This window comes from Leopardus geoffroyi, chromosome B2, assembly GCF_018350155.1.
Source record: "Leopardus geoffroyi isolate Oge1 chromosome B2, O.geoffroyi_Oge1_pat1.0, whole genome shotgun sequence".
NCBI classification, from domain to species: Eukaryota; Metazoa; Chordata; class Mammalia; order Carnivora; family Felidae; genus Leopardus; species Leopardus geoffroyi.
Window position 1 is genome coordinate 20,560,052 of NC_059332.1, and position 24,289 is coordinate 20,584,340.

A 24,289-nucleotide genomic window follows, 5' to 3' on the forward strand; every position below is an offset into this window, starting at 1 on the left:
ATGAGAGTTCTCAGAGGGTACAAAAAAAGCAACCCATAAAGTCATCAACATAACAGCCTTTATGGGGGCACCTGGGTGGCTCGGTTAAGTGTCCGACTTCGGCTCAGGTCATCATCTCGCGGTTTGTGGGTTCGAGCCCCACTTCAGGCTCTGTGCTGACAGCTCAGAGCCTGGAGCCTATTTGGGATTCTGTGTCTCCCTCTCTCTCTGCCCCTCCCTGCTCACACTCTGTCTCTCTCAAAAATAAATAAACATTAAAAATTAAAAAAGATACAGCCTTTATGTTATTTTTTAATCCTGAAAACAGTATTAGTGTCTATGCCCTGCTTATTAATTATTTAATAGACTTACAGATTTCACCATATTCGTTGTCTGGAGATCTTGCCTTAGTATTAAGGACCTAGACCTTGATTTTAGAGTAAGAAGGACAGAGCCTGTGGGTTTTCCTTACGTTAACTAACACAGTCATAGGAAATTAATTTTCTTTCCTTACCTGCTTCCCTCTTTTTTTAGAGAGACATGACTTTATTTTTTTATTATTATTTAAGCAGAAGGATGTATGTTTAATAAGAAAAAAAAAAAGGGGGGAAGAAAGCAATAACTCACCCTAGTAACTACCTGAAAATAACCATTGCTTTTTAACATTGGTGAACATCATTTTAGACATCTTTGTGTAAATCCAAATAGAAGGATGGCTAGAGACATGATAGCTGAATGAATAGTTGGGCAGGTATGAGGGAGAGAGCGCATTTGGTAATGAGATCATACACTTTTTTTTTTTAATGTGTATTTTTGAGAAAGAGAGGGAGAAAGAGAGAGCGAACATGCCAGTGGGGAGGGGGAAGAGAGGGAGGGAGACACAGAATCCCAAGCAGGCTCTGAGCTGTCAGCACAGAGCTGGACGCAGGGCTGGAACTCACAAACTGGCGATATCATGACCTTGAGCTGAAGTCAGATGTTTAACCGACTGAGCCACCCAGGCACCTCTATTTTTTTTGTCTTTATTTTTGTTTTGTTTTTGTTTGTTTGTTTGTTTTGTCTTATGGGGAGGGTCATAGACCTTTTAAGCTTAGGTATTAATTTTTAATTTTATTTGAATTTAACGCAACAGACACTTAAAACTGAAGGAAATACCTTAAAATAAGTCACTTTTGCATAAAAGATAGTATTTACTAAAAGATCGTTCAAGGAAAAATATTATAAAAAACATTTAGAAGTTAGAGTCATGATGTTATTATTTCTGCATTAATTAATGCCTTGAGAGTTGGAGGCATTCAGACATTCACAGCTTCCCTCACCACTCTCTTCCCCAACCTCACTTTTAACTTGATCAAGGTTTATAGTATTTGCTTTCTGTCCTGAAGTCCTAATGCTGCCACTTATTTATTTAGTCTTAGACTCTTGACTTCCTTCTCATTTGTTTACTGGATCTTTAATGATGATATTATAATTCTGTTTGTTTTCTTAGCCCTGTACTTTCAATTTTTATTTCATGCAATATGTTTGCTCTCTTTTAATAAAGAGAGATTTTGTATAACGGAGCACCTATGGACAATTTTATTAGGTTTTCTGTCAGAAGGGAGGCTGTGTCTGTTTCATCTGTCTCTCACATATTATGAGCCTTTCTCCACCCCTCATATCTGTTTCTGTACGAATTAAAGCATATTAGAGTTCTAACAATTTTGTCAACTTATTTCCTTTTTCTGACTTTTGGGGGATGAAATAATTAGGGGTTAGGAATCTCAGTTCTTGGCCATCATACCACATTTCAAAGTTTATAGTATACAATTATAATTTTTCCTTGTTCAGTAAGTGATGGAATTTTTTACCTTTTATTTTTTTTTTAACTTTTTATTTATTTTGTGAGTGATTTATGGGACTAAGTTTGTGTGGTTTTGCTTCAATCTGTCTCTACCTAGAAATGTTTAAGAAGTCAATGATTTAAAATACCAATTTTTTTTTTTTTTTTTTTTTTTTTTTAGGGAGAGAGAGAAAGCCCGAGCAGGGGAGAGGGGCAGAGGAAGAGAGAGAGAGAGAGAGAGAGAGAGAGAGAGAGAGAGAGAATCTTAAGCAGGCTCCATACTCAGAGCAAAGCTTAACATGAGGCTTGATCCCATGACCCTGGGATAATGATCTAAGCCAAAATCAAGAGTCTGACGCTCAACTGACTGAACTACCCAGGTCCCTAAAATTAACCAAAAATTTTATAGCACTTTACTTGTTAGAATTTTTACCAGCATCCTCTTCACTCACTGCCTCTCCCTTTTCTGTTCTCCCTACCTCTGCTCACATGTAGCTTACTAACAGATTTTTTGGGCACAACTTTGAGAACATAACTGGGATCTGACCATCCTCACCACTTCACTAACTGCTGCCACCCTGGTCTGAGCCACTCTGATCTCTCACCTGGATTGTTCTAGTAACCACATAACTCATCTTTATGCCTTTCCTGCCTATAATCTGTTCTCCACATAGGAGTCTGAAGATCCGTTTGAAATGTAATTTGGCTCTTGTCATTACTATATCAGAATCTCCTCCTCTTGCTTACAGAACAGCCAGACTCCTCACAGTGGCCTAGATGATTCTACATAATGGCGCCCACTCTTTTATTTCCTTCCATTTTCTTTTCCCACACTTCATTCGAGCTACTCTGGCCTCCTTATTCTTCTAATATGTGCCAAACGTTCTTCTACTTCAAGGCCTTTGCACTTGCTTCCTCTGGAATACTCTTGTCAGCCTTTTTTTCTTTTTAAAAATTTTTTTTAATATTTACTTTCGAGAGAGAGAGAACGCAAGCAGGGGAGAGGCAGAGAGAGAGAGAAAGAGGGAGACACAGAATCCAAAGCAGGCTCCAGGCTCTGAGCCATCAGCACAGAGCCTGATGTGGGGCTCGAACCCACGGACTGCAAGATCATGGTCTGAGCGAAAGTTGGCAGCTTAACTGACTGACTCACTCACACGCTCCATTGAATACTCTTGTCAGATTTTTGTACATTCTCATTTCCCATCCATCTCTGCTCAGGTGTCAACAGTGAGACCTTCTTAGCTATTCTGTAATAATCATGTTCCCTCGCTCTGGCATTCTCTGGTCTCTTTACTTTGCTTTTTCCTCCAGAGTATCCACCCCAACCTGGCATGCTAAGTATTTATATGCTATCTGTCTCCTCAACCAGAATATAGGTTCCATGAGTTCGGGGACTCTGATTGTTCTCTCCAGTACCCCTGGCACCTAAAACAGTGGAGTTCCGAAGTAATTATTTGTTCCTTGAGATGAATGAATGAGAATTCAGCTAACATCTAATACCAAGCCAAAGTTACTTGCTTATGTATGTATTTGAGGTTCACACATACCCATCATGATAGAATGTATTTGTTTTTCTTGTGTGAGGACAGTCGGGACATTGTCACCTATCGTATGTGGCACTACTGTATGTGGTACTAATTTCAAAAAATCTTTTGGTTGAGAGAAAGTAATTTGACATTTCTTGACTCTTTAAGTATGGTCTCCTGAAACGCAGACAACAGGGGAAACGGCTTCCTGCTGCATTAGGTACAACCAGTAAATGATGTGGAAGTGATAGGAAGGTTGAATAATAGGCCTTTTCCTCTTGGGGTCTCTAATCATGAAGAAGGAATGTTTGGTATGGTCACGTGATTTTCTTGTATTTTAGAAAAGCAGGTTTCATTAAATTTAGAAAGTAAACCTTTCTTATTGTGTGGCTAACGAATTAAAAAGTCAGCAACTTCTAAGGGACTGAAATTTCTAAAAATGGGCGTTCTGAGTACAAAGACAATCCCTGTAAGGAACAAAAGTGTGCCTTTGTCAGATGTGTTCTAATTAAAATTTTAAAGGACATAACAGATGACAAAATAATGTCATAGTCTTGTAATTCTTCTCTTAGGTTAAGCCCAGAAGGATCTGAAAATGATGAAGCACCCAAAGACCAAAGAATGGATTTTTTTTAAGTTATGTTCAGAGTCAGGGGGGAAAAAATCCAATCAGGAAATGATAGAACCACTGCTTGGGAAGAATGATGTAATATTAATATGCCACAGAAAGAAGGCAGATCTAATCAGCTCCCATTTTGTTTTGTTTTCATCTTTTCTGTTAGAACAAACAATGATTGGGAACATAATTTTCAGGGCTAAAATATTATCTTTGATATAACTAAAATAAATGGCTACTGATAAAAACATTACTTTTTAAAAGCAGAATCCTCCTCTTTTACCATATTCTCACAGGGAGGGACCTAACATTTTTCTGAAAGGGAAGTCACAGTCCCTGCCCTGCTGAGGAACTTGGGACCTATTCCGGACTAGGTTTGGGTAGGAGAGGAAGGCATGTTGTGAAACACTACTAAACCTCTGTGTAAGCAAATGCAAGGTAAAGTGGTGAGATACCCACATACCTGGTAAAGGAATTTCAAATAAGAGAAAATCCTTATAGGGAAAGGATTAATCTAGGAGAGCTTTATTATGAAGGCAGGACACCATAAACTGTTCTCGTAAGACAAGTAAAACATTGTCATTAGGAGACAGGACTAAGGAAGGCATTTTCAGTAGGGATAGTAAGTAGAATAATAGTAATAACAACCTTCCTTGACTGCTTACAATGTGTGAGGAACTGCTCTAAGTGCTATTAATATTTAAATTACTTGTCAGCCTAGTATCCACTCTGTTATCTCATTTAATGTCAGTTCTGAAGTCCTCTCATTAGTTGTTCCATTAATTTTACAAATGACGAACTGAGGTGCTGAGGTGTTAGGAAAAGCAACAGTGACCGTGCCTGGCTCATAGCAGATGCTCACTCGGTATTTGGCAAGTGAATGAGTGAGCAAGCAAACGTGCAAGTTACCCAACTAAGTGCTCAACTCTACATTTGACTACAGCTCCCTGTCACCTGCGTGCAAAACAGTGAAGTGAAAACATTTGTATACAGAAATAAAATGGGTTCAGTAAATGAAGAGGTCTGAAGAACTAATGGATGAAAACCAGTTTCTTTGATGAGATCACAAGAGGAGAATGTTGAGGGTATGAGCCATGCCTTTAGAGGCAGGGATCTGATTGTATTTATTTTTGAAAAAATTTTAAAAGTTTTTATTCCGTTTTTGAGAGAGAGAGACAGAATGCAAGTGGGGAAGGGGCAGAGAGAGAGGGAGACACAGAATCTGAAGCAGGGTCCAGGCTCTGAGCTGTCCACACAGAGCCCGCCGTGGGGCTCGAACTCACGAACCGTGAGATCATGACCTGAGCTGAAGTCGGACGCTCAACTGACTGAGCCACCCAGGCGCCCCTTACAACCTGCTTTCTGCACTTATTAGTCACATTACCTACTGTTTGTACCTCAGGTTTTTACAGATGCCAGAAATCTGTGAAATGGGATAGTGATCCTCTCCTAATTTAGGAAGATGGGATTGAGAGGAGTAATACATGGAAAGTACTTAGGACAGGTCTGGGCACATAGTGATAATAACTAACTCTAATAATTATCATGAGCAGTTGTGGTTCATTAGAAAGGGAAGTCACTCGAAGGAAACAGTGCAGAGAAATTTATTTGAATCTGGCAGTGGAGGTCAGGATGAACTAGCAGGCAAGAGCAGAAGCAGGAATGGGAAGTTGTTGAAGCCTTGTGGGTATACCAAGTACTGCCTGCAAGAGAGAAGTTTGTATGAATGAGAAAAAGGGAGAGGGAGGGCTAATGAATCAGAGAGACATTGTAGACATAATGAGAATGTAATGATAAATTTATCAGGCATTTTACATCTTTTTGGAGAATTCTGAAGTCATTGTTGACAACTTGTCATTGGAATTAGTACCTAAATGCCCTTGGCTTATACCTCAAGGCTCATGAATGATGTTGGTTCTAATTATGACATCCTAAATATATTGGCAAAACTTCTTTTTTCCCTTCTAGCCAGCCTATCACAACCAAAATAATATCAGTTTTTTTGCATAGTTTCTTGAGATCTAAAACAATTCAAGTTTTGGGGGTGTTTCTTTTAGCTAAGTCTTGAACAAGGGCTGCTGATTGAAAACCCATTGTCTGTTTTATTTCAGTGCAAACAGCTTCTGACGCAGTCTGTAGACTCCAACAGAAGGAGCAGGAACGAAAGAAGGTAAAAGTACATCATTTGGATAATGGGACCTACAACTCCTATTATCATCATATTATTAGCAGTTGCTTTTTATTTAAAAAGTCTCTGAATTTGTTTTCTTTATGCAGTGATTTAAAAAGTTTAAAAATGGCTAATTCATTGAAGATGTTTTCAGGAGGTATGAACACTTGATTGTACCACCCGTATTTTTATAATTCAAATTGCAGATCTCTTTTTTTTTTTTCCTTTTCAACATTTCCAACTATTCCCTGAAAGCAGTATTTGTCTCATTGAGGAGAGAGAATAAGACTTTTACATGGAACAAAAAATGTCTACCAGATTGGGAATATAAATCTTTTCTTTGAGCCTGAAGCACTGATCAGTATGTTATGTGTATTTCTTCTAGAAAAGGAAGCATTCATGCCTGTGGATGGGTTACTTAATGAATAGTCATAAGAGTATGTGAAACACTTGCTGGGTAGTGCTTTGCTTATTGAAAGTATATCTTAAGTAAGTTTAGATGTAGAAAAACAACACAAGAATTTAAGGTCCTGTGATCATTTGCTATTTTCACTTACAGTTTCCATAAAGTATTTTTATAACTTATTCATTGTTCTGAATTAATAAAGATACACTTTTTATGCTGAAAATACTGAGTCACTCTGAATATAGTGTCTTTTATGGGTAAGTAAGTGTTGCTATCTCCATTTCTCTGGAATGTGTTGTGGTTAATCCACAATAATAGTTCAGATCTGCACTGTGTATAAAAATACAGTGGAATAAACCATGCCAGAGTTTACATTTCTGTACCCTCTGCTCAACTCTAAACATTGATACAGAGTTTCAAATTCAGCAATTTGGTGAATTAGGCCTTAGTGAAAGGACTTAACATTTCAGGCAGGTGGGAAGGCTGCCCGAGAGGTGTAAGGTCACAGCAGGCTGGGTCAGGAAGCAGGGCCATTGAGCGTGTTGATAAAATGGCAAGGCAAGGCCACGGGCAGGATCATCTGTTACGGTGTCATGCTTGCATCATGCCCAGAGAACACTGTAAAGACAAGCACAGGACCTTACATAGGCCATGCCAGGCTGACACCGGATGTGTTTCTTTAGTTGTCTCCTCTGCAAGGTGCCAGTGGGGATATTTCAATTTGTTAAGTGTAAGGCAGTTCATACACTCAGGAACTAGCAGTCTAGAAGAGGGAGCCCCAAACCACTAACACTAGTGCAATGTAGGATAAACTAAGAGCTGTGATCAAGTTCCGAAGAACTTTGTAGGATCTTGGCTAATGTATTCAGAAGATGGTGACATTCAAGCCCAGCCTTGAGTAGTGGGTAGGAACTCAGTTTGCTAGAGGATGGGAAGAAAGATATTGTAGGGCGAGGGATACAGTGTGAGCAAAGGTAAAAGATGTGTGAAGTCAGCAGTCTCACGCAACTGATATGTAGAGTATCTAAATGGGTATTTCCAGAGATAATTGTAGAGTCTTGAATGCTGTATTGAACAGATTGTTGTCGAGGGCATCAGGAGTATTTCTGTTTAAACAGAAATACTAGTGGATAGAACGCTGGCTGTACTGGCTATTCCTGTAAATAAGCAATTCTCTTGGTTTTCAAAATAAAATAAAAAAGAGTGGTGGTAGCACGTTGCTATGTGATTTAAGCAGATTCACGTGAATGTGCACTCACACATTATTGGTCTTCCTAAGACATTGTCAGTGCAGTTATGATTGTGATTAAATGTCAATTTTTGTCATTCTTGAGCATAACTAACCTAAAATTATAATTGGAATAGTTCCTCTTGTCACTTGGAACTTTTATCACATTTGGTGTATTAACTGTATATAGGCAGGAGAATGACCGGCTTAGGTGAAGAAGTAACTGGCATCTTCTACTTGTGGTAGTTCCTTTTGTCAGCCAGCTGTTTGCCCTTGGACAGGTCCTTGCCCTTCAAGCTCCTCATCTGCAAAATAAATACCGGTTTTACTTACCTGATAGGTTGATTCTCTCCTTACCAGATAAATCGTATTACGTAATCTACATGAAACAGCTTTGCAGATTGTCTCTCACTCCAAATGTAAGGCACCATTTCTCCCCTGCCAGCCCAGTCATTTGTTTAAGGTGCAGGTGTTCACTGTGCGGATAAGAGCCCTGCTGTGGTCTGGTTAGAGTTGGTGAAGCATTGAGAATCCTGCCCATTCATGATTTTCTAAATTAAAAGATACTAAAATACCATCACATGGTTTGAAAGAAAAAAAAAAAAATGGCCTCAAGAAATAATAAAAGCCCTTAGATTATTTTGATCTTAAATATACTTCTTATAGGTATTATGTCAGAGAATGTTACTAAACCATTTTTTAATGTGGAATACACATTCAGTACAATGTACTGAAATGTGTTTCACTAAGAATTAGTATGCCATTTATGAAACCTACATGTATAAGAATCTGTTCTAGGGGCGCCTGGGTGGCTTGGTCGGTTAAGCATCTGACTTCGGCTCAGGTCATGATCTCACGGTCTGTGAGTTCGAGCCCCGCGTCGGGCTCTGTGCTGACAGCTCAGAGCCTGGAGCCTGTTTCAGATTCTGTGTCTCCCTCTCTCTCTGCTCCTCCCCTGTTCATGCTCTGTCTCTCTTTGTCTCAAAAATAAATAAACGTTAAAAAAAAAAAAATCTGTTCTGATTATTTTCTCACGATAATTTAATAAAATTAACCAGCTGACTGTTACACAAAAATGTGTTAGAGCTCAGAGAAAAGTAAAAATTCCTTATATCCTTTCAGGGCAATAAACTTTTAGTCTTTGTTTCTTTTCTAGTACTTCTCTAATTAGCAGAATATTTGAAATATGTATCTTTAAGGATTTTTTTTTTTTTTTTACTGCTCTATGTGGTTTTTGCTGAAACTGACATGGCAGAGGTTTCAGATTACATATATATATATATATATATATATGTATATATATATATATATATATGATGTAGACATAAAGTTTAATGTTTTATCTAGCAAAGGTGTACAAAGCAAAATCGACCTGTAGCTTCATTTTACAATCTAATGGTAATTGTTGCCCTTCGTTATACTTTTGGCTACATTTTGTATATTTGAATACCTCTCAGGACAAAGAAAGATGGGAGTAGTAATGGAATAAAATAGACTATTGCCATTAATCATTAATTCTTTTATGTCAAGACAATTTGTGGAATTCTGTGGGAAGTAAATTATGATAAACGTCATTCATCCAGATTACACTTCCCACAATTGATACCTAAAAGTACATTCAGAAGAACAATAAATGCACATTCCCCAGTTATTTGACATATGTCTTGAAAAACTACCCACTAACGCAAAGCTGCATTTTGGAAGCTAGCATTAAGAGTAGTGAAATGAAAATACAACTAGCTTAGAAAATTCACTGACTCTGAAAAATATTCCATCAAGGGAAACGAGCTGTTAATATCTGTAAGTAGTTTAAACTTAGGTTTGTGCACAAGTGTCAGTTTGTGAAGCCGTATTCAACCAGACTGGACATGATAATAAAATAAACATGAATCCTTTAATTCATCTTGTCTCTAGAAATTTATTAGATTTGGTTACACTCCTGCATGATTTTTTTCATGAGAGCAGTGAAATAGCATATACATTATTCTTGATAGAGCTTAAAAATACAAATAGATCAGTATATAGTATTCTATTTAAAATCCTTACTGATGGCATTTATTCTGACACTTCTTACTAAATGAATTAAATTCTTTATTTGTTGGTGTAAGGCATAGGTAAAATTAGTGACAGCGTATTATTGACAGATGTTTGAAAGGGCCTTAGACTTCCATTGGCTTATTCAGAGTTTGCCCTTAGACTAGGGTTTCCCAGCCTCTGCAGTATTGACATTTTGGAACAGATAATTCTTTGTTGTGGAAGCTGTCCTGTGCTTTGTGGGATGTTTAGCAGCATCCTTGGCTTTTACCCACTAGATGCCAGTAGCCCGTCCTCTTGTGCTGTGATAACCAAAAATTTGAGGGACAAGAGGGTCAAAATCCACCTCCCCCCACCCCAGTTAAGAATCACTTAGACATAATATATGCAAAACTTTTATGTATCCCAGAGTTCATTTATAGACCTGTTTAAATTTATCTCTAAAGAGGTATATGTAAGCCAATTTTTATTACTATTTCTTTCTCTCTTGTAGAAAGAGATAAAATCATTAGAGCTAAGTACTTCTGGTACACAATTATGGTATATTAATAAACTTTCTCTTCATTTTCTTTTTTTTTTATGTTTACTTTTTGAGAGAGAAAGGGAAAGAGAGACAGAGCATGAGTGGGGGACGGGCTGGGAGAGAGGGAGACAGAATCCGAAGCAGGCTGCAGGTTCTGAACTGTCAGCACAGAGCCTGATGCGGAGCTCAAACCCATGAACCATCAGATCCCGACCTGAGCCAAAGTTGGAGGCTTAACCAACTGAGCCCCCCGGAAGCCCCTCATTATTTTTTTAAAGTTGGCATTTTCTAATTTTATCTTGAGAAAAACAAACATATCCACTTATTTAAGAAATGCAGTCGATTTCATTTAGGAGGAACACTCTGAAACCTGATTTGAGAATTTTTTTGTTGTGGTAAAATACACAGAACATAAATTTCAACTATTTTTAAGTGTGCAAATCTGTGGCATTAAGTATACTCCTATTGTTCTACAGTCATTACTACCATCCATTTCCAGAACTTTTTATCTTCCCCGGCTGAGACTCTGTGCTCATGGAACACTAGCTCCCCATCCCCACCCTCCCCCTCCATTCCTGGCAACCACCATTCTACTTTCTGTCTCTATAATTTGACTACTCTCGGCACCTTTTCTAAGTGGAATCATACAACATTATCTTTTTGTGAGTGGCTTATTTCTATAATATAGTGTCTTCAAGGTTCATCTGTGTTGTATCAAGTATCAGAATTTCATTCCTTTTTAAGGATGACTAGTATTCCGTTATATGTATATTCCATATTTGTGTATCTGTTCATTTGTGGATACTTGGGTTGCTTCCACCTTTTCACTTTTGTGAATAACACTGCTTTTAACGTGAGTTCATGGTTCTTCTGGGTATATATTCAAAAGTGGACTTACTGGATGAAATGGTAATTCTGTTTTTAATTTTCTGAGGAAAATTTCCTGTTTTCCATGGCAGCTGCACTACTTTATAGTCCCTTCAGCAGTGCACAAGGGTTCCATTTTCTTCACATCCTGGTCAGCTTGTTATTTTCTGTTTCTTTGGTGGCAGCAGTCCTGATGGGTGTGAGATGGTCTCTTATGGTTTCAATTTGCATTTCTTTAAGGATTAATGATGTTAAGTATCTTTTCCTTTGCTTATTGGCTGTTTGTGTATCTTCTTTCTAGAAATGTTCATTCAAGTCCTTTGTCCATTTTTTAAACCAGATTGTTTTTGTTGTTGTTGAATTGTAGGAGTTCTTTATATAGTTTGGATATTAACCCTTTATCATATATATGATTTACAAACATGTTCTCCCATTCTATGGGTTGACTTTCACTCTGTTCATAGAGTCCTTTGATACACAAAAGTTTTTAATTTTGATGAAGTTCAGTTTATTTTTACTTTTGTTGTCTATCCTTTTGGTGTTCTAACAAATAAGTCATTGCCAAATCCAATGTCTTGAAGCATCCCTCTCTTCTAAGAATTTTATAGTTTTAGGACTTAACATTTAGATCTTTGACCATTTTGAGTAATTTTCGTATTTGATGCAAGGGTCCATTTTCATTTTTATTTGCATGTGGATATCCAGTTTTCCCAGCACCATTTGTTGAAAGGATTGCCCTTTCCCTATTGAATGGTTTTGACACCCTTATCAAAAATTACTTGACCTTATATGCAGGGGTTTATTTCTTAATTCTTCTATTCTGATGGTCTATCTCTGTGGCAGTACCACACTATTTTGATTATAGTAGCTTCGTGGTAAGTTTTGAAATCAGGAAATGTATTTTATAAAATGTAGGTTTTATTATTTTTCAGATATGGTGAGGCCAACAGATAAGGGGGTGGTTGCCATGGAAAGGTTGTTTGTTACTCATAGTTCCCAAGAAGAGGATGCCTGCCATGCACATGGGACCCTGTGAGGAAGCACCAGAGTTAGTCAGGAGGCAGAGAGTGGGGAAAATAGGTTATTGTAGTTGCAGCAGGAAGGAACATGTGAGGCAGGATTAGCAGGTTTAGGATTGGCTAATTTGAATGATTTCAGCAGACTCTGGGGCATAGGGCTCTCCCTGGCTATCTGGCCTTGTGTGATTAGGGCAGGTGGATAGTGGCCCAGAGGGCGAGAGCCCAGTAGAGGTGGTTGGGGTATAGGCTCTGGGCTGGTTAGCTTGCATATAAAAGGTATGCTGTGGGGGAGTTGTTTACTATCTCTAGGAATAGGCTGGCCCTGGGAGGGACAGTCTCTCCAGGGTGAAAAGGGTCCCAGATGTCAAAGCCTCCTGGACACAGGGTTAATAGAGTGTGAAACCAACTTCATTCTTTTTTCAGGATTGATTTGGCTATTTGGTGTCACTTGAGATTTCATACAAATTTTAGGATGAATTCTTCTATTTCTGCAAAAAACATCATTGGGATTTTAATAAAGATGCCATTGACCCTGCAAATCACTTTGGATAGTGCTGACATCTTAACTACATTAAGTCTTCCAGTCCATGAACATGAGATGACTTTCCAATGACTGTGTCTTTAATTTCTTTTTCAGGAATGTTTTATAGTTATCAGTGTATATCTTTTTTCCTCCTTGGTTAAATTCATTCCCAAATACTTTATTCTTTTCAATACTGTTGTAAATGGAATTTTCTTAATACCTGTTTTGGATTGTTCATTGTTAGAGTATAGAAATGCACTGATTTTTGAGTATTGATTTTGTATCCTGCAAAATTTGCTGACTTTGTTTATTCTAGTAAGTTCTTTGTTGCAATCTTCTGGTGTTCTACATATAATATCATGTTGTCTGTAAGAACAGGTAATTTTACTTCTTTCTTTCCGATTTGGATGCTTGCTCGCTCGCTCGCTCTCTCTCTCTCTCCAAATTGCCCCGGCCAGGACTTCTAATACTATGTTGAGTAGAAGTGGTAAAAGCAGAATCGCTGTCTCCTTCCTGATACTGGAGGGAAAGCTTTCAGTTCTTCACCACTGGATATGAGGTTAACTGTGAGTTTTTCACCTATGGTCTTTATTATGTTGAGATAGTTTCCTTCTATTACTAGTTTGTGCAGTGTTTTTTATCATGCAGTGTTTCCTTCTATTACTAGTTTGCGCAGTGTTTTTATCATGTGCAGGTCTTGAACTTTGTCAAATGTGTTTTCTGCAGAGATTGACATGATTTTGTGTTTTTCCCCCTTCATTCTGTTGATGTAGTATATTTCATTTATTGATTTGCATGTATTGAACCATCCTTATGGTCCAAAAACACTTGTTTATGGTGTATGATCCTTTTAATATGCTGTTGAATTCAGCTTGCTAGTATTCATCAGGAATATTGATCTGCGGTTCTTTTTTCTTATAGTGTCTTTGTCTAGCTTTGGTCTCAAGACATTGATGGCCTCATAGAATGAGTTGGGAAGTCTTCCCTCCTCTTCAGTTATTTGAAGAGTTGGAGAAGGATTAATGTTCATTCTTCTTTAAATGTTTGGTAGTATCACCAGTGAACTCGTCTGGTCTGGGGTGACTTGATTTTTAATGCCACGTGCTTTTTCATATGACCTCTTGCTAGAAAAAGAAAAACTAGTGCAAAGTTAGTTCTACCTTTGTTTTGAAAATTAGCAGGAGTCCCACATAAAAGTCCCCAAGTGGGTGGTACACAGTGTGTGCCTATGGATTTTTTTTTTCTGCCTATTCAGGCATATTCAGTCAGGTTTTTTAAAGCTCTTAATTACTTTTGAAACTGGAATGTAAAATGCTTATTAATTTCTGTCATTTTTAAAACATTGCTGATCCTGAGAGACTAATAATTTAAATATTTCATTTAAATAGCATTATATAGCAAAAAGAGTAGAAAACTGGATTTTTAACCTTACTCTACCCTGTTCTCACTGTGTGACCTTGGAAACTGGTCTATAGGAGCAGTGTATGTACAATATTTTATACCTAGAATAGACCTAGTTTTAACATCCCCCCAACAAAATTATTTTTAATTAATAAACCTGATGTTAAAGAATAATAACAAGAAAGAAAATGCAGGTTCTTTTTAACTGTTCTTTTAACTTTATGTATGTAGTCACACCAGTAAAAAAAAATTAAAAATTTAAGAAATATTACACCACCAAAGGAAAAAAAGAAGAGATTAATAAATTTAGGTACATCAATTATTTTTTCTTTTTAAAAAGGAAGCACCTATTATCCAAATTAATGTTATGGTAATGAGTAATAATATTTTAGTTTGCTTTTGATTCTTATGCAAATTTATTAATAACTTCATCTAATTTGATCTTTGACTATTTAAATAATATTGACGGATTTATCAATCAGGTTTGAGTCATAGTTGATTAAAAATGCTTTTTTTTATAATTTTGAAAAATTTCTCACATGAGGCAATAGATACATAGTTCAGAAAAGTTTTAAGCATAAAGTAAGTCTGGAAGAGCTTTATAAAAATCACATATCACGATCAATTCCAGAAATGGCAATACTGTCTTTGTTTCTTTGGCAACTATTCTAGTGGCTCCCAATGTCCCCACAGTATGAAAAAGTTTAAGTGCAAATAAAAACATATGCAAGTTTAAGTACCAAGAAAAGATAATGTAGAATAATGGATTGGAACTAATTCAGGTTTCATCTGCAGTTCCTCTACTCTCATCATTTAAGTGCAGTAATATTTCATTACTCCCAGGGAGTTGGAGGGGCTGAGCATCTAAAGAAAGCTTAAATGATTCTGAATTATGAGGAATTTACTTTTTAAATAAACCTGTATAGCCGACTTCACCTTTGTCTGGGACGGGCTATGTAACTAGAAGTCCTCTAAATTAACTTCAGTGTAAAACACAAAACTTATTAAAGGATAAACAATAGAAATGTGTTAATTTGAAACATATTATTAAAATTCGACAGTAACCTCAGTAATTATTTAGAGCTTTAGACCAAAGAGAGATTTTTGGTTTAGGAGTATTTTATCACCAGCATTTTTCAGTATTGTCAGTGCCTGCTGATGATAAAATACAGTCTTTCATTTGTTTGTGTCATTGATTTAAATTCTCTACAGACAATACACTCTCTTATTGCTTGCACCCAGGGCAGAGCTCTCCCACCCTCCTGCTGTTGCTGTGCCTTTCGTACATATTGTGTCATTACTGAAAAGAGAAGGCTGCAGACCATCTTATGTAATAGGACTTCATTTTCTTGTTCTTAAATACGTTTGTATAAACATTAGGAAAAAATCTTCAGTACTCATTGAACTACTAATAATACCAGGAAAAAGGATCCTAGAGAAAGGATTTGGTATGTATGTAGGGGAACTATCACTTCCTATTAGACTTGTATGAATCTGTTTGAATGTAACTATAGTTTGATGGGATTGTTTTTCAGATGTGTTTTAATTAGAGGAATACTTATTTCAGACTAAGTCTTCTGTAGAACCCCATTAATTGAACATAAAAGCAGAATGGCTATTTTTGAAAGTGATGGGCACAGGTGATGGTAGTGTACAGTGAGTTCAGTATTTATAAAAGATTTTTCCTTATTTCTGAGAGTTCTTTGTATTATAAACAGATTCATTGGCACGTCAAGCTAAATCTGTGGATTTTCTAAGTGCATGAACTGGGGCACGTGCTGGCATTAGAATGGATTTGGTGGCACCGAGGACGTATTGTGGCAGTCTGTCGGGAGGCATGTCTGCTGCTTCTGATGAAGCAGCTGCTCAGCTCCTTGTTATTTTGTCCAGTAAAGTCACAGCTGGCCAGGTCGCATGTCCTCACATTTGGAGTAGATACACCCTAGGATAACCTTCACGCCTATTGACTTAGAACACTGTTTACCTTTTGCTTGAGTGATAAGTAAGAGACAGCTAATTGGGGCATTTTCTGCTATTGTATACGGTAAAACCTTATGTGTCTAGGAGTTTTAGCCAAGTTTACCACAAGGCTGAGGTTTTATCTTCTTTAAGCACACCACTTTTATAACTTTATCTTGGATGGAAATCTTTAAAAACGTCTTTCATACTTGTTTAAGCAGCTGATGTGTTTTGCAGATGGATTCTGAGTCCCGTGGTCTTTGGGACCTGCAGGGCTCTAAGAGTAGGTGGCAGCCTGGGGAGGGCAGGAGGCTCCGTGATGTCCCCGAACCCCCAGCACCTCCTCTGCCTGCACGTGCTCCACACTGTATACACATGCTGCTTCACAAAGAAAATAATAAGTTTAAGAATCAAAAAAATTTATATGTGTGTGTGTGTGTGTATATATATATATATATATATATATATATATATATATATAATTTCATACTTTCCTAGTTTTTGCAAAAAATTTACTAAATGTTATAGACTAACTTTCTTTATGAATTAGGAATTACTGAGAACATACAGTTTTACATTATGGTGAATATGGAGATGTCCTCAGGGAATTAAAAGAGAGAGAATGTTCTTTTTTTTTTTAATCAATTTTTTTTTTTTTTTTTTTTTTTTTTTTAGAGCGAGAGAATGTGAGCAGGGGAGAGGGCACAGGGAGAGCTGTAGAAGGAGAGAGAGAGAGAGAGAACCTTTGACTTATTTATTTGTTTGCTTGTTTATTTTGCGAGAGAGAGAGAGACAGAAGGCACAGGCAGGGGAGGGACAGAGAGAAGGAGAGACAGTCCCAAGCAGGCTCTGCACCATCAGCACAGAGCCTGATGCTGGGCCCAAACTCACAAACTGTGAGATCATGACCTGAGCCGAGATCAAGAGTCAGACACTTAACCGACTATGCCACCCAGGTGCCCCAAGAGAGAGAATATTTAAGCTGGCTCCCCACTCAGCACGGAGCCCAACACAGGTCTCAATCCCACAACTCTGGGATCATGACCTGAACCAAAATCAAGAGTTGGATACTCAACCGACTGAGCCACCTAAGCACCCCAAGAGAGTGGTTTTCTGTACCAAATGCCCTCAAAGACTGTGTTTTAAGTTTTTGTTATCTGTGTTCTCCTGCCCTATATGTAAGGCTGATGCCTATCATTTCTTCCGGTCTCATTTATCAGCATTTGTTTTCTAATTTGTGACATTTAATATGGTATACTTTTGGAAACCCAGTTAACTAACGGTTGGAATTATGTGTAAAGTGGGGTGCCTGAGTGGCTCAGTTGGTTGGGTGTCCGACTTCAGCTCAGGTCATGATCTTGCAGTCTGTGGGTTCAAGCCCCGCATCAGGCTATGTGCTGATAGCTCGGAGCCTGGAGCTTGCTTCGGATTCTGTGTCTCCCTGTCTCTCTGCCCCTCCCATACTCACGCTCTGTCTGTCTGTCTGTCTGTCTCTCTCAAAAATAAATAAACATAAAAAAAAAAAAGAATTATGTGTAAAGTAAGGTAAGTAGATTCAAAATCAGAAGAGCTTTTCAGGAACACCACAATGCTTGTAATGGGACTTCTTGATATCTTTTTTTTCTTTTGATGGATTAAGTCTTACCATATAGTTCTCAACTAAATTTCAGGAAGATGTTATTTCCAGGTAGCCAAATTTTATTTATGTATATAAAGAGTATGGGATTGTCAGTATATGAATGTATAAACTGCCTTCCATTTTTTGTTTTTGTTTTTGTTTTTACTGATTGCTATGAAGAATGCAAGTTTGCATAGCACTTACTGTTATTAAAAGTGAGAGGCTATGAAATAGGATGACTTCAAGAACTTCTTGATAAGAAAGCAAGACTAGATTTTCAACTGGATTAGAAACTGGTCAGCATTCAACTTCTTTTCACCTGGACTGTGAGGCCAAGACATGATCTGTCTTCTATGAAAAAGCTAGTTGGATGGATATATGTATATATATAAAATATCATAATATCCTGAAACTATAAAATAGACATACCAGTATTTAGCAACATCTTAAAGTCTTTTCTTAGAACCAGATGGTAAATAGTGGAATCATCAAGGAAGATTGAATTGAGTACAGGAATGGGAAGAGGAAAGTCACTTTTATTTGAGTGCCTGTATTCATATTATTACAAGAATCTGTTCCTGAAATTAAATTATTAAAATTAAAGGGAAACATGGGGAAGATAAAAAGTGGTTTGATCTGGCTTCTAGATGTTTTGCTTATAATTCATATAATAGTAATATCAGTTTTCATTAAGCTCCACAGGCACTGAGCTAGGACCTTAACATGTATTACCTCTGGTCTTCATAAATATTATTTATGACTGTAAAGTATTAGTCTCCTCATTTTAAAGTTAAAGAAACTTTAACTTGCTCAGCCTCATGCAACTAGTAGCAAGTGAACCAGAATTTGAAGTGTGCTTCCCAAATCTTCATTTTTCTGTGGAGTTATACTAGAAAAAGTGCTCTCTGGTGGGAAGTGGAGTCCGGCCTGTTGCCTTGTGGTCCAAATCACAGGGTTGGCTGGGCCAGTTATGGTACGTATCCTAAAAGAATAAGAAGAAAAGAAAAGGCGGTTAAACAGCATCTGAGCGTGCATGTTTCGTTAGTGTTTTCTGTATTTATTAAAAAGTAAGTTACAGCTAAAGCAGGATTCCATTTTTGAGGGAGTCGTTTGCATTTTCTTCTCTCTCAGAATATAATATGTTTGCCAAAGTTCCATGAAAAGAGTTTAATGAATTCTTCATGCTTTATTCATCTTTTGGAGAATTGTAGTCCATGAGGCTGAAAAGTTAAAAGGTAAAGTGGATTTTGGTTAACCTGTTTCCCAAATTTATAGCGTCAACAACCCCTCCCTAGCCCTCTCACCCACCACCATAGTGCCTGTGCAGGTCCCAGGGTCTGGGACACATACTAAAAGGGAACATTTGACTTTAACTCAAACCTCAGCCTCTAATCCAGCCTCTTTTCGCTTGAAAAGGCTCGGTGCAGAGGAACTTCAGATCACATTGGCAGAAAAAGCTCTTCTAATAGTTGTTTCTGTCTTGCAAAAGAGACTTTTAGCTACCTGTGTAAACCTTCCTCTGGAAAGATCCGATTTGCTCTTTGTGATAGAAAAGGCATGGGTTGGGTATCACAAAGACCTAAGTTTGAGTCCAACTTCATAGCTGAGTGACCGTGAAGAAATGAAATGTGGTGTCCTCTAAACCTTAATTTCTTCATCTGTAAAGTGAAAGTAATGTAATTTTATGAAAGCAGTTTTTAGAAGCAGGTAAGATAGGCAAAACAGCTAGCAAAAATATGCGCTTCATAAATACTTAAAGAATGATGGATCGTCCAGCTTTTCATCCTGTTTATCATCAGGACTCAGAGGGGAGAGAAACCAGAGCAGCAAGGACACATGGCAGCATGAAAACACAGCTTCCTTTTTTTCCTGTTACCTATCTTTCTGGTGTGGCCAGGCACCTGGGCACCAATGTCTGCTTATACCAGGTGTCCTGTTTTCATTAGAGTGCTGGAAATTAGTGCTGACTTGAGGCGCTTTGTAACTTGTTATGGTCTGCATCTGTCACAGTTTTGTTTGCTTCATAGGACTTAGTCTGTATCAAAGCTTAACTTCTGAAGACATGTATGTAGAGCATTTAAGGCAGGGATAAAGGATAAAGTTATTTTGCAGACTCTCTTTTCCTCTTCAGCTCTTTGTTGTGCATCTTCAAAGATAATAATTTTAATTGTACAAAATGTATGCCTTTTTGACTTACACGTGGTTTTGTCTTTATTGTCGTGGTACTCAAAAGGAAATTTTTTCGTCTTCATCTAGAAATACTAAGAAAATCTCAAGAAAAACTTAATATATCTGACGCAGACACGTTAGGTGTTTACTTACTTTAAGGGATGGAATTGAAGACATGTCTTCCATTCTTTTCCAGTGATTCACAATCTATACTTTTTTCATGCATCTAAATATGGAAGACCTGCACTTTAATTTAATATAATAATGCTTCTTTTTGGCATATATTCTTTAAACTTGATGTAAAATTTATAGGTAGTTAAATGGAACTTGAGGAGAAATAGACGCATAAACTTTACTTGGATTGTGTTTGATTTTGTCATTTAAAGATACCAGACATTTTTGAGATTTCAGAAATATGGTTACCCATGTTCAGTCATGGTAAGAGAAGCCTTAGATGTTTCTATACGTCGTGTTCCTATTGGACATTAAAACTGTAATGCAGTTTTAGCATGTGTCTTTCAAACTTATTGCTGTAGTAACCAAATATTAAGAGGTAAAGTTATGCTTGTCTCTTCTGCATAGCAGAATAATTGTCTGGAAAATGTCATGTGACTTTTAAATTTCTTTTCTCAGATTCTTAATGACCATTTAATAGCTAGTGAAAAACAGCATATAATCCAGTGGGAAGATTTCATGAAAGAACAACACAGCAAACAGGCTGAAGTGGATGAAGAACACAGAAAAGCCATGGAGAGACTTAAAGAACAGTATGCTGTGATGGAGAAGGACCTAGCAAAATTTTCAACCTTTTAAGAACTTGAACCACAAGAGTGACAAAGTAATAAGAAAACATTGACTTCCCCCAAAAAACTGTTCCCACCAAACCATTTAGCCTCTGCTTCAAGCTTAGCAATATATTCAGTGGCACTCTTACATCAGAAGAAAGAAAGGTCTTACTGGAGTCTTAAGTGTTTAATAGAAGAGAGCTACATCTTTCCAGTTTTAAGTGCCTACATATGATTATTTGAATGGGGAGGAGTAGCAGGAAAAATGGTACAAATTTGTTTTTTGTTAATCAGAATTGGGTGTTCTTTCCATTGATCATCTCAGAGAACTGTTAAGTACAGGCTTCTTAGAAAAATAATTTAATTCATTCTCACACAGAGTGAACAGTAGTTATTTGACTTAGAAGCAGATACAGTATCTGCCTGTCATAACGTCCTTGGCTATTGGAAGAGTGTTATACAGTATTATTCCATGAGTAATGTAGACAAAAACAAATGTCTTTGGAGCAGAGGTCATATTTAAGAGAGAGGACAGTCAAAACCTTGTCTCTACTGAGGCAAAGATGGCCACGTTGGCCTTTGAACTGCCTGCTGGGAAAGGTTACAGATTTTGCAGTTCAGCATAATGCCGTGTGTTTCACTGAGTGACAAAACACACTTGTTAAATTTTGTGGCCTTCCGGCACTTAATATTTTCAACTTTTAAAACATACTTAGAAGGAAAAGCTTACCAAAAATATATTTGACTTTCAGCCTTTCCAAGAACCATAATCTTGTCCGTAGTATTCACCTCATTTACCTCGTTTTTGTGTCTGTTTTGCTGTGGGTAAGCTTTGTAAGATAAATAACGTCCATACATGTTTCAACTGTTTAATGAGTAATCAGCAGAATCTGCCAAGGAGTCCCTCTGGAACCATATAAAGATTCTGGCTCTGAATAAACCAGAAGTGTTTGCCCACATAGCAAATGATCCATGTTAAATGTAAATCCTTTTTTAGTGTTCAACGTCTGTTCTCATAAGCAGGTGTATTATGATGAAACATGTACCAATTCTGTCATCACTGTGATCTTTAAAAAAAAAAAAAATCTGCTTTTAACAGTCTAATTGAGGAATTAAATTGATTTTTTTATTTGCCATAAACCAAGCAAAATTAAATGCAATAATTTCTTGAGATTTATGGCAAATGAATTTGAGGTATGGGTAAATCTTTCAAATATTTTTTTAGTGCTCTTCAGTAAAGAAAGGGGCAGGAAAGAAAATACCCAACTCTCTTGTGTTATCTCAGTCTTGCTACTGCAGAAAAGTGACAATGCTTGCTTGTGTAAATTTATGGCCCCCTGTCAAAGCTTCATTCTTGGCTCCATGTTGAAAATGTGATTAAAGTTAATAGAGGAGATGAAATAAGTATTTGAGATTTCTTTCAATAACACTGAACTTCTGCCAACTTTCTCTGTCCGCTACTGTAGGCTTGACAGGTTCATCAATCATTCTCTGGTACCTGGACTAAAAAAGAGCACTTGCTGACACAAAGGCATGTTGGAATTTTCTTAATTCTCTTTCAGTGGATGGAAAAAAATAGAACCGTACTTCCAAAAATAGCCCACACATGAAAAGGGAGGGGAACCTTAAATGAAAATTCCCTTTGTACTGTAGGCAGTTTTTGGAATGCTGTTAATTGCCTGTGCACCGTTTGAACAGATGCTGTAACCAAGAAATCAGGACTGTGTGTGTGAGAGCAAACGTACTCTTCACTGGTTCCTCCATCCACTCGTGCAGCAGAGGTTTCTGATGGTGTTTGTTCATCTCATATGAATAATAAATACCATTATAAGTTCGTATATTTTACATAAGGATCTAAAGGACTTCTTAAACCAAAATGAATTGGTGGGCATCTTGAACTTTAAACGTTAAGATAGTACATTCTTTCTTTATAACTTTGTGAGCTATTCAACATAGTGTGTGAAAGAGACAGTTGGTTTGCCTTCCCCTTAATATTTTCCCTCGCATCTCAGTTTCCAAAGCACTTTTGATAGGTAATTTATTTACATAAAAAGTTAACTGTAATTTTCAACATTTCTACTGTTTATGTGGTTGAGCAGAGGTAATATAGGTTCTGTGTAGCTCACAGGATTATTTTATAATGATCAAATGAAATGATGTTCTGTCCTTTTAAAGTGCTATAGCAACATTTGTTTTTAAGGCCTAAGTATTTTCTGTTTTTCATTATGATTTCTTTTTTTGACTTACATATTTGCGGGTGGTTTTTCATTTCATAACCTGTAGATTTTTAAATTGTTCTTATAATGAATTTATGCTGTAATTGGATTGTGGTTAGAGAATGGGGCCGTATCAGACTGGTACATTGAAATTTATTTGCTTTATGACCTAAAATATTGTTAGTTTTTGTAAGTGTTTCATTAGTGTTTCAACATACACTGTTTTCCAGTTATTGGGTATCCATTAAACAAACTTACAGTGTTGTTCAAATTATCTGTTTTACTGTTGTTTTCCTTCTCAGTGGTCCCTCAGATTCTGAGATATGTTGAAATTTCCTACTCTAGTGGATATTCTAATTCTTCCTGTCATTCTGTCAATTTTCATTTTCTGTATTTTGAAACTTTCTTATTAGGTACATATAAGTTTAGCATTTTCTTTCTTCTAAGCTTAGAATAAATCTTACATTTATAGTGTAGCTTCTATTCCTAGTAATGTTTTTTATTTAGTTTTGTATTACTTTTAAATCTGTGTTTTTTAACAAAAAATCTAGGTGGATTTTTTTCTCTCTGTCTGATTATCTTTTTTTTTTTTTTTTTTTTTTAATTTTTTTTTTCAATGTTTATTTATTTTTGGGACAGAGAGAGACAGAGCATGAATGGGGGAGGGGCAGAGAGAGAGGGAGACACAGAATCGGAAACAGGCTCCAGGCTCTGAGCCATCAGCCCAGAGCCCGGCTCGAACTCACGGACCGCGAGATCGTGACCTGGCTGAAGTCGGACGCTTAACCGACTGCGCCACCCAGGCGCCCCATGTCTGATTATCTTTTAAGTGGAGGGTTTAATCCATTTAAATTTGTTGAAACTAGTAACTTACTAGGATTCATTTATCTCATCTCTTGTGCTTGTCTGTTTGCTCACTGCCCACGTTTTGTTGGTTGGTTGTTTTGTTTTGTTGCCTTCTTTTAGATTGAGTTTCATTTTCTTTTTCTTTTTAATGTTTATTTATTCTTGAGAGACAGAGAGAGAGAGAGAGAGAGAGAGAGTGTGTGCGTGTGTGTGTGTGTGTGTGTGTGTGTGTGTGTCTGTGTCTGTGTCTTTGTCTGTCTGTCTGTGTGTCTGAGTGGGGGAGGGACAGAGAAAGAGGGAATCTGAGGCAAGCTCCAGGCCCCGAGCTGTCAGCACAGAGCCCATCGTGGGGCTCAAACTCACGAACCATGAGATCACGACCTGAGCCGAAGTCAGACGCTTAACTGACTGAGCCACCCAGGCGCCCCTTGCTTTCTTTTTCCATTCACACTCCCTCTACTAGTTTAAAAGGTAAAACTTGGGGCGCCTGGGTGGCACAATCAGTTAAGCGTCCAACTCTTGATCTTGGCTCAGGTCATGATCTCAGGGTCCATGAGTTCGAGCCCCACATTGGTCTCT

General features: G+C 37.4%; 1 protein-coding gene across 1 annotated transcript in view; it reads left to right on the forward strand.

The window, feature by feature from the left end:
* BLOC1S5 (biogenesis of lysosomal organelles complex 1 subunit 5) overlaps positions 1 to 23,135 on the forward strand; it is a 45,889-nt gene extending 22,754 nt beyond the window's left edge. The window contains exons 4-5 of the mRNA XM_045497447.1: positions 6,058 to 6,116; positions 20,497 to 23,135. Of these exons, the coding sequence (XP_045353403.1) occupies positions 6,058 to 6,116; positions 20,497 to 20,676 (239 nt within the window). The 3' untranslated portion in view covers positions 20,677 to 23,135. The remainder of the gene's footprint in view (positions 1 to 6,057; positions 6,117 to 20,496) is intronic.
* Positions 23,136 to 24,289: the final 1,154 nt, after the last annotated feature.